Below are 12,517 nucleotides of genomic sequence, written 5' to 3' on the forward strand. Positions count from 1 at the left end.
GCTCCCTGCTCTTTCCCTGCCTCTGCTCCCCCTTGGGATCCAAGTGCCTGGTCGACACTCCTCTCTAACCCCGTATTTCTCCTGGGGGACCCAAGCATTCATTCTGTGCCTTTTTCACCAGACCACATCCAATAACGTGCAGAGCATCATTGAGAGCAGGGTGGAGAAGCGAACCAAGGGTGTCTATGTGCCATTTGGAGGCAAAAGCATGATCACCTTCATGGATGACCTAAATATGCCAGCTAAGGACACATTTGGGTCCCAGCCCCCCCTGGAGCTGATTCGCCTCTGGATTGACTATGGCTTCTGGTATGATCGAACAAAGCAGACCATCAAGTACATTCGAGTAAGCATCCCGAAAATTTGTTCTTCAGGCCTCCGTTCCCGCCCATGATGGGTTCAGTCCCCGCTCCTCTGGGACCCCAGGATAGAATCCTGTAAGCCTATGTTCCTCCCCGCACAGGAGTGTCCTGCCTTTCTCAGGACCCAGACATCTGGCTCCTAGGTTATCAATTCCTGTTAGTAACCCTCCTCACTGACTGTCCTGTGCTTCCTGACCAAGGGAGCCTGTCTTCCAACTTCCACTCCTTTCCCAGGCCTCTTATTCCTTGCTCCCATGGCAACACTGATGCCAACCAGAGCTGCCCATAACCACGTCTCCAGGCCTCTCCACCTCCCACTGTTTCAGTAACCACCTCCACTCCCCACCCAGAATCCAGGTGTCTCCCTTCAGTCCTGGCTTTTCTCCCATGGGATTCTGAATGTCTTGTTTCTTTTTCCTGAATCAATGGGCAGCCATTCCAGCCTGATATCTGGGGCACTCATCTGTCTGGCCCTCGGGGTCCAAAACTCACCTAATAACATATTCATACGTTTCTGAGAAAAAACACGCACATACATACACAGATACGTGTGTGTGTGTGTGTGTGTGTGTGTGTGTGTGTGTGTGTATATATATATATATTTATTTATTTATTTATTTATTTAAAATAGAAAAGAAGAGAAAGTCTAGAAGACATAATCAAATGTTGTTTTCTTAACTTACCTCTATTTTCCAATTTGGGAACATGGATTATAATGATGAAATAAGAACAAATACATTACTTTAGTAATTCTGTAAAAGTGTCCCAAATCCCTTCCTTCCCCTCACCTTTCCCTGCCCCTTCTACTCCGTGTTTCTTCCTGCTCTTTCTGTCCCTGTCTTCCCTCTTCCTGTTTGTCCCTCCATCTCCTCTCTTCCTCATGGCTCCTCTCACATCCTCCCTATTTCCATGCTCCCTCTCTTCCCATCCTCTCGCCTGTCTCCACCCCCCACCCCACCCCCCACCCCATCTGGTCTTTGCTCTCTAGGACATGTTCCTGATGGCTGCCATGGGCCCTTCCGGGGGTGGACGGACCGTCATCTCCCCAAGGCTGCAGAGTCGCTTCAACATCATCAACATGACCTTCCCTACGGTGAGGGCATCCTGAGGTCTGGGGGAGGGGACTGTAGAAGGCAAAGCCATCTGTGGCTCAGAGAACGACGGGGCAGATCACAGAGGGGCCCAAGGACCCCCAGGGCTGAGTTGCACTCAGGGAGCTATGATACGTGAAGGGGAGACCGCTCTCTGCAGGAGCCTTGCTTCTGCTGAGCTAGGAGAGCTGCAGGGTGAGAGTGTAGCCTGGCTCCGGCATGTGAAGCCTAACAGTCCCAGTGGGCAGAGAGTGGGGACCAAACAGACAAGGAAGGTAGAGCCTCCAAAGCAGAGAGCTGGGAGCGGCCCAGGGCTGGGGTGAGGCAAGGGAGGCACTCAGGGGCACCCAGAACCCTCAGAAGTCAAGAGAAATAATATTTTTCATGTAACGTTAAAAAAAATTTATGCCAAAAATTCACAATGAACAAGATGCCAAAATTTTAAATAAGTACAAGGTCAGTATAGTACCGTGCTGAGCCTCATGAGAGCCTGAGGCAAAAGGAAAAACCAGCAATACGGATCCCGTCTTTATTTAAAATGTTCGTATTTGTTCATCGTGGACCGTTTGCATTAATCTTGATTTTTAAATACTACACTAAAGCATTATTTCTCTTGATTTCTGAGGGTTTTTTGTGCCCCCCTTAAATGCTGCCCCCAAGACAAGTGCTTTTCTCCCCTGACCCTAGCCCCCCCCTTGGGTGAAAGGTCATGAGCCTGCAATGTTGAGCCTGAGAGCCTGTTTCTAGGAGTCGCAGATCCTCCGGATATTCGGCACCATGATCAATCAGAAGCTCCAGGACTTTGAGGAAGAGGTGAAGCCCACTGGGGATGTGGTGACCAAGGCCACCTTGGATGTGTACAACACTGTGGTACAGCGCTTCCTGCCCACGCCTGCCAAGATCCACTACCTCTTCAACCTTCGAGACATCTCCAAGGTGAAATTCTGTCAGACCTTGCCCCTTTGGCCCAGCACAGCCTCCTTGGAGGCATTCTCCTCTCCTCAAAGTAAGCCTTGGAGCTCAGTAGCAGCCCACACACCCCAAACCACCCCCATCCGGGAATGCTGCTTTCTCTAAAACTTCTGGAGGGACTCTCTTCCCTCCCTCCATCCCGCTAGCCACGCCCCTTCCCTAGGTTTTCCAGGGCATGCTGAGAGCCAGCAAGGACTTTCACGATACCAAGTCCAGCATCACACGACTCTGGATCCATGAATGTTTCAGGTGAGGTAGCTGTGCCTGCCAGGTCCAGGCCTTCCCAAGCCGAAGCCTCCACCCCCGCACCCGCCTGTCCCTTCCCCAAGGCCACGCTCCTCTTCATTCCCAGATCTCACCCCAGCTCCCTCCCAACAGAGTCTTCTCTGACCGACTAGTTGACACGGCAGACATGGAAGCCTTCGTGGGCATCATAAGTGACAAACTTGGCTCCTTCTTTGACCTCACATTTCATAACCTTTGTCCCAACAAACGTTCTCCCATCTTTGGTGAGCTGGGAGCTGTGGCCCCTCTAGGCTGGAGACCCTTAGGAGATGGGTTAGAAGGGGAGGCGGGGCACCAAGTCCCATGGATGCGTAGGGCCCTTTGGGGAAGCCTGGGGAGGACCAGGCATTTGAGATCTGCCCCCCTCTTCCCATGACCCAGGGGACTTCCTGCGGGAGCCCAAGGTGTACGAAGACCTGACGGATCTGACGGTCCTGAGGACAGCCATGGAGACGGCGCTAAATGAGTACAACCTGTCACCCGCCGTCGTGCCAATGCAGCTGGTGCTCTTCCGAGAGGCCATTGAACACAGTGAGCACCTCCTGCTCCCATCCCTTCTCCAGCATCCCAGTTATGGGATATTCCAAGGAAATGGGGATCTCTTCCCAGGTTGCTCCCAAATCAAGTCTCAGAAGTTGCCTTCCTCCCTAACCCCAGATGTGCTTGTGGCCATGGGTGGGCTTTTCCTTGATGATGGTGTTTAACAGAGATGGTGGACGTTGAGAGTTGAATTGTTACGAGTGCTTCAGACACCAACCTCTTGCCACGCTGCCTGGTTCCTCTACTGCAGTTTTAGTCGTCCCAGTCCCCAGCCTAGGGCCTGGAGGTCCCCTGAGGTTGTTCAACCAACTCATTACCCCCACCCCCTACCCCCTACCCTCCAGTCACACGGATTGTGCGGGTCATTGGACAGCCTCGGGGCAACATGCTCTTGGTGGGCATTGGGGGCAGCGGACGCCAGAGTCTGGCCCGCTTGGCCTCATCCATCTGCGAGTACATCACCTTCCAGATTGAGGTCACCAAACATTATCGAAAGCAGGAATTCCGAGACGGTAACGCTGGGTTTCTGAGATGGAAGAGGGTTTGGGGCTGGGAGTGAAAGATCAGATGCCTGAACTTCCTGTGATGACAAGTGAGAGGAGGGATGGAAGCCGGGTAGGGAGCCGCGCCAGGCCCCAGGTGGGGTACAGGACGGTGTCATGTATGTGTTGCCAGCTGGGGGAGGGCTCCTGAATCTCAGAAGGGGAAGGAGGGACAGGATGCTGAATCTGAAGAGTGTTTCTGTCTCCTCTGGCCCAGATATCAAGCGTCTGTATCTCCAGGCTGGGGTAGAGCTCAAGGCCACGTCCTTCCTTTTTGTGGACACCCAGGTTGCTGACGAATCATTCCTAGAGGACATTAACAACATCCTCAGCTCAGGCGAGGTCCCCAATCTCTACAAGGCGGATGAATTTGAAGAGGTGCGATCCTTCCACACCCACTACCAGTTGGTTCTTTGGCCTTCCTAACTAACCCCTTCTCACCTAATCCCAGAGGATGCTGCCGTAGCACCCCCTCCCTCCAGCCCCCCATTAGGTGGTGCTTCCTCTTCTGCCATCCTCCCTCGTGGGACGCTAGTGGGCCGAGCTGCTTTAAAACCCACACCCTGTGAGCCCAGCGCCACCCGCTGCTCCCTCCTCCCTCCAGCCCTGGGTTCTGCCCTTGGAACCTCAGCCCTCTGACTGCGGCTTCCACGCAGATCCAGACGCTCATCATAGAGCAGGCCCGCGCCGAGCAGGTGCCCGAGTCCTCGGACAGCCTCTTCGCCTACTTCACCGAGCGCGTGCGGAACAACCTGCACATCGTCCTCTGCCTCAGCCCCGTGGGCGACCCCTTCAGGTGACTTGTTACAGCCTTCTCCCTCGAGGCCCCCACTCATCGCGGGGTCCTCCTCCCCGGTTCTGGCCTCTGTGCCTTCTTCCGGCGAGACTCCGGAATGGCGCTGGCCTCTCCAGCCCTGTACACCCCGTCTCCTGGACATAGCCTGTGTTTCCTTCAGCACGTTCCTGCTGCTTACATGGGAGCCTTTTGGTGTATCAGATTTCTTTATTTTTCCGGAAGATGGAGGTGGTTTTTATGTTTTGTTTTTAAATCTTTAATTGTGGTTAAAAACACACATAAAATTTAATCATTTTAGCCATATTTTTTTCAGATTTGTGGCTTGTCTCTTCACTTTCTTTAAGTTTTTGGCGTTTTTTTGTTTTTGCTAAAGAGAAGTTCTTAAATTAAAAAAAAAATGTTTATTTATTTATCTTGGTTGCCAGGTCTTAGTTGTGGCACACGGGATCTTTAGTTGTGGCATGCAGCCTTCTTAGTTGCGGCATGCGTGCAGGATCTAGTTCCCTGACCAGGGATTGAACCTGGGCCCCCTGCATTGGGAGCGCAGAGTCTTAACCACTCTAGGGACCAGGGAAGTCTCTAACCGTTTTTAAGTATACAGCTCAGCAGTGTTAAGTATATTCACACTGTTGTGCAACAGATTTCGGGAACATTCTCATTGTGCAAAACTGTAACTCTATACCCACTGGACAACTGCCCATTTCCCCCACCACCCCCAGGCCCTGGCAACCACCCTTCTACTTTCTGTTTCTGTGAGCGACCACTCTAGATACCACGTAGAGGTGGAATCATACAGTATCTGTCTTTTTGTAACTGGCTTATTTCACTTAGCATAACGTCCTCAAGGTTCATCCATGCTGTAGCAGGTGTCAGAATCTCCTGCCTCTTTAAGGCCTCTTTAAGGAATAATATTCCATCGTGTGTATACACCACATTTGATCCATTCTTGGTATGACTAGATTTTCAAGGGCATTGGAAAATAGGACAGAGAACTTGTGCAGAGAGGCGGTTTGGGTTACCATTTTGTTTATCTTTTAATCTTTTTGGTTTATGGCATATTTACCATGTACCAGGCTCTGTGCTAAGCATTTTACATGTGTCACCCCATTGAATCCCCTAACAAGTCTAGTTAGTATGTTTTGTTATTCCCATTTTAGAGCTAAGGGAAATGACGTTCAAAAGATTATATCACTTGCCCCGAGATCCACACCTAGTTGGTGTGGAATCGGGTCTTTCTGACCGCAGAACCTGTTTCTAAACCCTGCACTGAATCAGCTCTGAGGGGAGCAAAACCTGGACAAGGAGACACAGGGGCACGGGGGTGGGGCTTTTAGGTTCCTGGGGAGTGGGTGGGGCTGTGACGAAGCCCCTCGCTGGAGGCTGAGTCTGCGATTGGGCTTAACTGCCTCTCGAAACCCACGCCAGGAACTGGATCCGCCAGTACCCAGCCTTGGTGAACTGCACAACCATCAACTGGTTCTCAGAGTGGCCCCGCGAGGCCCTGCTGGAGGTGGCTGAGAAGTATCTGGTGGGAGCAGACCTGGGGACGCAGGAGAACGTGAGGCCCTCCTCCCCACCTTTCCTCACCCCCCTGCACCTCCCGCCCATTTCTGTTCTCTGTCTGCCTTTACTCTTGCTCTGTCTCACCTCCTCTATGAATTGGCCTCAGATCCACAGGAAGGTGGCCCAGATCTTCGTCACCATGCACTGGTCAGTGGCTCAGTATTCCCAGAAGATGCTGCTGGAACTTCGAAGATACAACTACGTCACGCCCACCAACTACCTGGAACTTGTATCTGGATATAAAAAGTACGATGAAGAGTAGGGGGCACAGAGGGCCAGGGAGCTTGGTGTCTTTCGAGGGTGCTTGGTGAAATGAAGTCAGGGAAAATATCCGGGAGCTGGCCAAGGGGACCCGCTCGAGGACTGGGATGTTGATGTGGGATGGCAGAGATGCCAGAGACCTTGATTCTGTCCAGGAAGTTAAACAGAGAGATGGGGTTTCCAGGGGACATGGCCATCTCAGGGGCCCTCTGGCTGTGACCACTTTATACACCTCTCTGTCCTTATCTTCTAGAATGATGTCTCTCTTCCCAACCACAATACAACTGTGACATTCTATTATGGGTATATATGACAATGTAGGTCCTCTTCTCTCTGCCTTTAACATCTTCTAGACTTTCCACCATTCCCAAGAATTGTATATTCATTCATTAAGTTGTACTGACTGAGTTTTTATGTGCACAACACAATAATTTGCTTTGAAGGATATAAGAAGGTAAAAAAAACCTCATTTATTGGATTTAGTATTTCAAAGGTGAAGAAAAAGCCGTTTGTAATAATAATGATAGCCAATATTCATTCATATAAAATATATTTTTGAGCACCTACTCTGTGCCAGGCACTCTTTTAGATGCTTGTAATACATATGCCAGTTAACAAAATAAAGTCCTTGCCTTCCCTGGGTACATAGGCTAACATCCTGTTTAGGATTTCCCAGTCACTGCGTTAAGCTCTTCACATGCCTATTATTACTTAATCCAGAAAACAATCTTGCATAGACATTTTCCTTTGGCTGTACAATGTTAAAACTCATTTTTGAGTGAGTCGCCAACATTTAAAACTTGGGGAGCCTTAGAAAACTCCTGATTTCCAGTCTGTCTCGAAGCATCAGAAATTGTGGCAATACTGAGCCCACATTCGTTCTCAAATGGGAAAAAACAGGTTGGAGCCCAGAGATGGCCGCCCCCTTGAGAGAAGTTTGTGTTTTCTGGTTCACTGCAGCCCCCCTGTCGGCTGCACAGCGGGGAAGAGTCTCAAGTAGGGAAGTGGTGTGATGAAAACAGTAGCAAGCAAGCGGATTCTGACAGCGGTGTGTAGAATAGATCGGAGGCACGAGAGTCTGGAAGCAGGAAGACCGGTTGGGAGGCTGCTGGCAATGATCCAGGCAGGAAATGATAAAAATCTGACCAGGATGGTGTTGGTGGCCACGGGCAGGAAGACAGGGCCCAGAGCCGCTCTGGGAAGGAAGAGACTAAATGGGCCTCTCCTTTCTGGGTGCCCCGGCTCCTGAGGCACCGATCCTACTCTGTCCCCTAGGTTGCTGGCAGAGAAGCGGCAGGAGCTGCTGGACCAAGCCAATAAGCTGCGGACGGGGTTGTCTAAGATCGATGAAACTAGGGAAAAGGTGGAAGTGATGTCTTTGGAGCTGGAGGATGCCAAGAAAAAGGTGGCTGAGTTCCAGAAGCAGTGCGAGGAGTACCTGGTCATCATTGTGCAGCAGAAGCGGGAAGCGGATGAGCAGCAGAAGGTGCCCCCGCCCCCTTCCCCTGCCCCTCGTGCCCCCTACACCCCGCACCCACTGGGCAGGGGCTTCCCAGTCTCCACTGGTTACAGAGCAGGGAATGGGAGTTCCACTCCTCATGTTTTCTTTAGCTTTCTCTTTCTCTTGCCGCCAGCACCGTCACCGCCACTTTTGCTCAAGGTGAAGTCAAAACCCTCGTTTTCTTTTTATCCGTAGGCTGTCACAGCCAATAGTGAGAAGATTGCAATCGAGGAAGTTAAGTGCAAGGCACTGGCTGACAATGCCCAGAAGGATCTAGAAGAGGCATTGCCAGCCCTGGAAGAGGCCATGCGGGTATCGGGGTGGGAGGGCTCAGGAAGGGGGTGGGGCCGGCCTTCTTTGTTCTCAAAGTCCCTGGGGAAGTAGGGAAGAAGAGGGGAACTTCAGCTGGGTCCTATCTCCATAAAGGAAGCTGTCTTACCACCTGAGTTGACTCTTGTCCCCAAGTTAATCCCTTTTCCCAGGCCCTGGAGTCTTTGAACAAGAAGGATATAGGAGAGATCAAGTCTTATGGACGGCCCCCTGCCCAAGTGGAGATGGTGTTGCAGGCAGTCATGATTCTCCGAGGCAACGAGCCCACCTGGGTAGAGGCCAAGAGGCAGCTAGGTAAGCCAGGGATCCGGAAGGTAATTAACGTGAGTCCACCCAGCATTCCCTAATCATCTGCTGGGTGTCAGGCACTCGGAGAGACAGAGATGAAGGATGCATTGTACCAACCTTCAAAGCACAGAGCCCAGGAAGGAAGAGAAGGCATAAATGTCAGTCAAGTTTCTTTGGTTGTAAGTTACAGAAAATGACTCATCTTAATTTAAGCAAAAAAAAAAAAAATTTCATAAAGCTATAGGAATTATAGGAATATATCCCAGAATCCAAGGACAGGAATGTCTTCGCTCGCCCATCCTCCAAAAACACAAGAATCAGAAAATGGATATAAAGAGTCTTTCTGTTTTATTCTTGCGATAGTTTTCCTGCTCTGAGTTCTGGTGGTAGGATGTAGCCTGTAAGCTGTAGTTTGGTGGCCCCTGCCCTAGAGGAAGGTGCAGAGTATATAGAAAGACTGGTGTGTGGGGCAGTCGGGCTGAGAGCGTTGAAGGTAAGTGATGGGAGTTGAGGCTGCGGAGGTCCTGGAGGCCCTGGGAGCTTCGAGGGTCTAGAGAAGGGAGCAAGGTCAGCAGAAGGAGCTCGGGATGAGGGCAGATATGCTGGCCTTGGGAACTGAGCCCAGGAAGCATGTGGCCTGGATGAGGAGGGGGGCTGGGCCCTCTGGCTGAGGCCCCCTACCTTCATCCCACAGGGGAACAGAACTTCATCAAGTCACTGATCAACTTTGATAAGGACAATATCTCAGATAAGGTCCTGAAGAAGATCGGGGCCTACTGCGCCCAGCCGGACTTCCAGCCTGACATCATCGGCCGCGTGTCGCTGGCTGCCAAGTCCCTCTGCATGTGGGTTCGCGCCATGGAGGTAAGCGGTGGCCAGTGGGGAGGGGGGAACAGTGAGGCCGGCCCAGGAGGAGGGGGGATGGAAGACCCAAGTGGGAAGGAAGGATCACGGGCAGGTGAGTGGGTGGCGGGTAAGAGGGTGCCTGCTGTCTCCCCGCAGCTGTACGGGCGGCTGTACCGGGTGGTGGAGCCCAAGCGGATCCGCATGAACACTGCGTTGGCCCAGCTTCAGGAGAAGCAGGCGGCCCTGGCCGAGGCCCAGGAGAAGCTGCGTGAGGTGAGCCTCACACCCGCGTTTTCCGTTTTCCGAGGTGGTCCCTCTCCCAGATTTCTGAGGGATGCTTCCTGACTGTTTAATTTTCCCTGTCAAATTCCACTCCCCTCTCCCTTACAGTCCTGTCTGCCTCCCTGTCTGTGCCTTGTTTAGACAAGTCTGCCTCTGGCTCAGAAAGCTAAGCTGACTGAGAGGGTTACAAACACACAGGGGCACTGTCCCCAAGGAGCCCTTCCCAAGACTGACGGGGGAGCCGGCAATGTCTGCCATCCTTCGTTGGGGGCCCTTTGGAGAGGGACCCTGAGACAGTAGCCGATGAAATCCGTGTGGCAAATGTGTCTTTGCCGGGGGGATGGGACAAAGGTGTCACACTGCTGCTTGGACCTGGAGGAATGTGGGGGCTTTGGAGCCTGGGGAGGGGATGGGGTCGTCTGGAGGTAGAGAGGGGTATTTCCTGTGAGTGGGCTAGACGATCCAGAAGGTGATTTCCTACAAGATATATGCACAAGTAACTCCCTAACCAGGCAGAATATGTTATTATCAAGAGTTCAAAATTCTTTCAGTCTATCATTTAATTTTCTATCATTGATTTGATAGGTAATATAAATACATCCACATGGTTTGAAATTTAAAAAGTACAAAAGCATATCCAGTAAGAATTCTCTCTCCCACCTTCTACTCTCTAGCCACCAGCTCTGCTCCCTTGAAAGCAACCCATATTACAGATTATTGTTTCGGCAAAATTTCTTTTCTTTTTTTTTTTTTACATTACTTACACACACTGTTCTGCACCTTGCTATATTACTGACTTATATATCGAAGATTGTTCTGTATCAGTGTATAAAGAGTTCCTGCTTTCTTTTGACCGCTGCATGTTATGCCAGTAGATGGCTAGACCATCATTTTTCTTTTTTTAAATGGCCGTGCCACGCAGCTTGCAGGATCTTAGTTCCCTGACCCGGGTTTGAACCTGTGCCCCCTGCAGTGGAAGCGCGGAGTCTTAACCACTAGACCACCAAGGAAGTCTTTCTTTCGTGTTTTTTTTTCTTTTGTAGACCATCATTTATTTAACCATTTCCCTTTTGGAAAGACAGATTCATTGCTTCCAAGTTTTTCATTTTCACTTGCCCTCTAACTTGGTTGATGCTATCTTTTTTTTTAAAAAATTTTATTTATTTATTTTTGGCTGCGTTGGGTCTTCGTTGCTGCACGCGGGCTTTCTCTAGTTGCAGAGAGCGGGTGCTACTCTTCATTGCGGTGCGCGGGCTTCTCATTGTGGTGGCTTCTCTTGTTGTGGAGCACAGGCTGTAGGCGCACAGGCTTCAGTAGTTGTGGCTCACGGGCTCTAGAGCGCAGGCTCAGTAGTTGTGGCGCACAGGCTTAGTTGCTCCGCGGCACGTGGGATCTTCCCGGACCAGGGCTCAAACCCGTGTCCCCTGCATTGGCAGGCAGATTCTTAACCACTGCGCCACCAGGGAAGCCCACTGCAATGCTCTTAATTAAGGCCACCCTTGCAGACTACGTATTTCCTCTGCCCAAGTCCAGTTTCCTAGAAGTTGCCCTCCTTCAAACATCCTGCCTCTATAGAAATAGCCACTCACCCCTGGAAAAAGCTGCAGCCACCTGCCAAGGTCAGAATATCACAGGGTTGGCTTAACGACTTTCACTCAGAGGCTTCCCTGGTGGCGCAGTGGTTAAGAATCCGCCTGCCAATGCAGGGGACATGGGTTCGAGCCCTGGTCCATGAAGATCCCATATGCGGCGTGCTAAACCCGCACGCCTAGAGCCCGTGCTCTGCAACAAGAGAAGCCACCGCGATGAGAAGCCCGCGCACCGCAAAGAAGAGTAGCCCCCGCTCTCCACAAGTAGAGAAAGCCCACGCACAGCAACGAAGACCCAGCGCAGCCAAAAATAAATTTAAAAAAGAAAAGAAACTGGCAATAGTGGTTCTCTCTCAGGCTGGGGCTGGGGCTGGGTGCTGGGTGCTGGGGGCTGGGGGCTGGAGTAGGAGGAAGATGGTCCCTTCACTCTATATGTTTTCGTTCCTTCAGAATGTTGATTCATGTGAAACATATTCACTATTCAAAATTATACCTCAATAAAGATGTTTAAAAAAAAGAAGAAAACATCATACAATATAAAAGCTGTATTACACAGCAAAAGAAATTATTATAAAATCCTGTTTCTTGAAAAAAAAATAAAATTTCAATAGTGTAAAAAAAAAGACATAAATGGGAAAAGTTATTTTCAAAAAAAGATAAAGATGATGTTAGGTGTGATAATGATGCCGTGATTATGTCCTTTTTAAAAAATGAGATGCCTTATGAGGTATTTAATGTTGAAATGTCATGAGTTTGCAATTTAAGATACTTTGGCAAAAAACAAGTTGATGGAATAAATATAGCAAAATGTTAACAACTGTTAAATCTAGGTGATGGGTATATAGGTATTGCTTATATTAGTCTTTTTTCTAGGTTTGAAATGTTTCATAATAATTTTTAATTAAAAAAAGATTAAGGGCTTCCCTGGTGGCGCAGTGGTTGAGAGTCCGCCTGCCGATGCAGGGGACGCGGGTTCGTGCCCCGGTCCGGGAAGATCCCACATGCCGCGGAGCGGCTGGGCCCGTGAGCCATGGCCGCTGAGCCTACGCGTCCGGAGCCTGTGCTCCGCAACGGGAGAGGCCGCAACAGTGGGAGGCCCGCGTACCACCAAAAAAAAAAAGATTAAAACTGCAAAAATGTAAAAACTGTATGTATGTATATATATGTGTATAGTAACGGCATAAGTGTAATAGTCAGATATGGAAGTAATTACCAGAAGACATAAAAAGAGGAATGGTTAAAAAATAATTTGCTACTGAAGGATGGGAC

The 12,517-nt window shown here is 50.3% G+C and overlaps 1 protein-coding gene across 1 annotated transcript in view; it reads left to right on the top strand.

The window, feature by feature from the left end:
- Positions 1–12,517, top strand: part of DNAH2 (dynein axonemal heavy chain 2) — an 86,691-nt gene that overhangs the window by 57,243 nt on the left and 16,931 nt on the right. Inside the window, exons 47-62 of the mRNA XM_059996437.1 lie at positions 122–346; positions 1,351–1,455; positions 2,201–2,389; positions 2,589–2,674; positions 2,804–2,934; positions 3,092–3,241; positions 3,595–3,762; positions 4,010–4,170; positions 4,449–4,588; positions 6,014–6,146; positions 6,258–6,397; positions 7,688–7,898; positions 8,109–8,225; positions 8,396–8,537; positions 9,226–9,395; positions 9,534–9,650. Coding sequence (XP_059852420.1) covers positions 122–346; positions 1,351–1,455; positions 2,201–2,389; positions 2,589–2,674; positions 2,804–2,934; positions 3,092–3,241; positions 3,595–3,762; positions 4,010–4,170; positions 4,449–4,588; positions 6,014–6,146; positions 6,258–6,397; positions 7,688–7,898; positions 8,109–8,225; positions 8,396–8,537; positions 9,226–9,395; positions 9,534–9,650 — 2,385 coding nt within the window. The remainder of the gene's footprint in view (positions 1–121; positions 347–1,350; positions 1,456–2,200; positions 2,390–2,588; positions 2,675–2,803; positions 2,935–3,091; positions 3,242–3,594; positions 3,763–4,009; positions 4,171–4,448; positions 4,589–6,013; positions 6,147–6,257; positions 6,398–7,687; positions 7,899–8,108; positions 8,226–8,395; positions 8,538–9,225; positions 9,396–9,533; positions 9,651–12,517) is intronic.

Source organism: Delphinus delphis, chromosome 19 (genome assembly GCF_949987515.2).
Source record: "Delphinus delphis chromosome 19, mDelDel1.2, whole genome shotgun sequence".
NCBI classification, from domain to species: domain Eukaryota; kingdom Metazoa; phylum Chordata; class Mammalia; order Artiodactyla; family Delphinidae; genus Delphinus; species Delphinus delphis.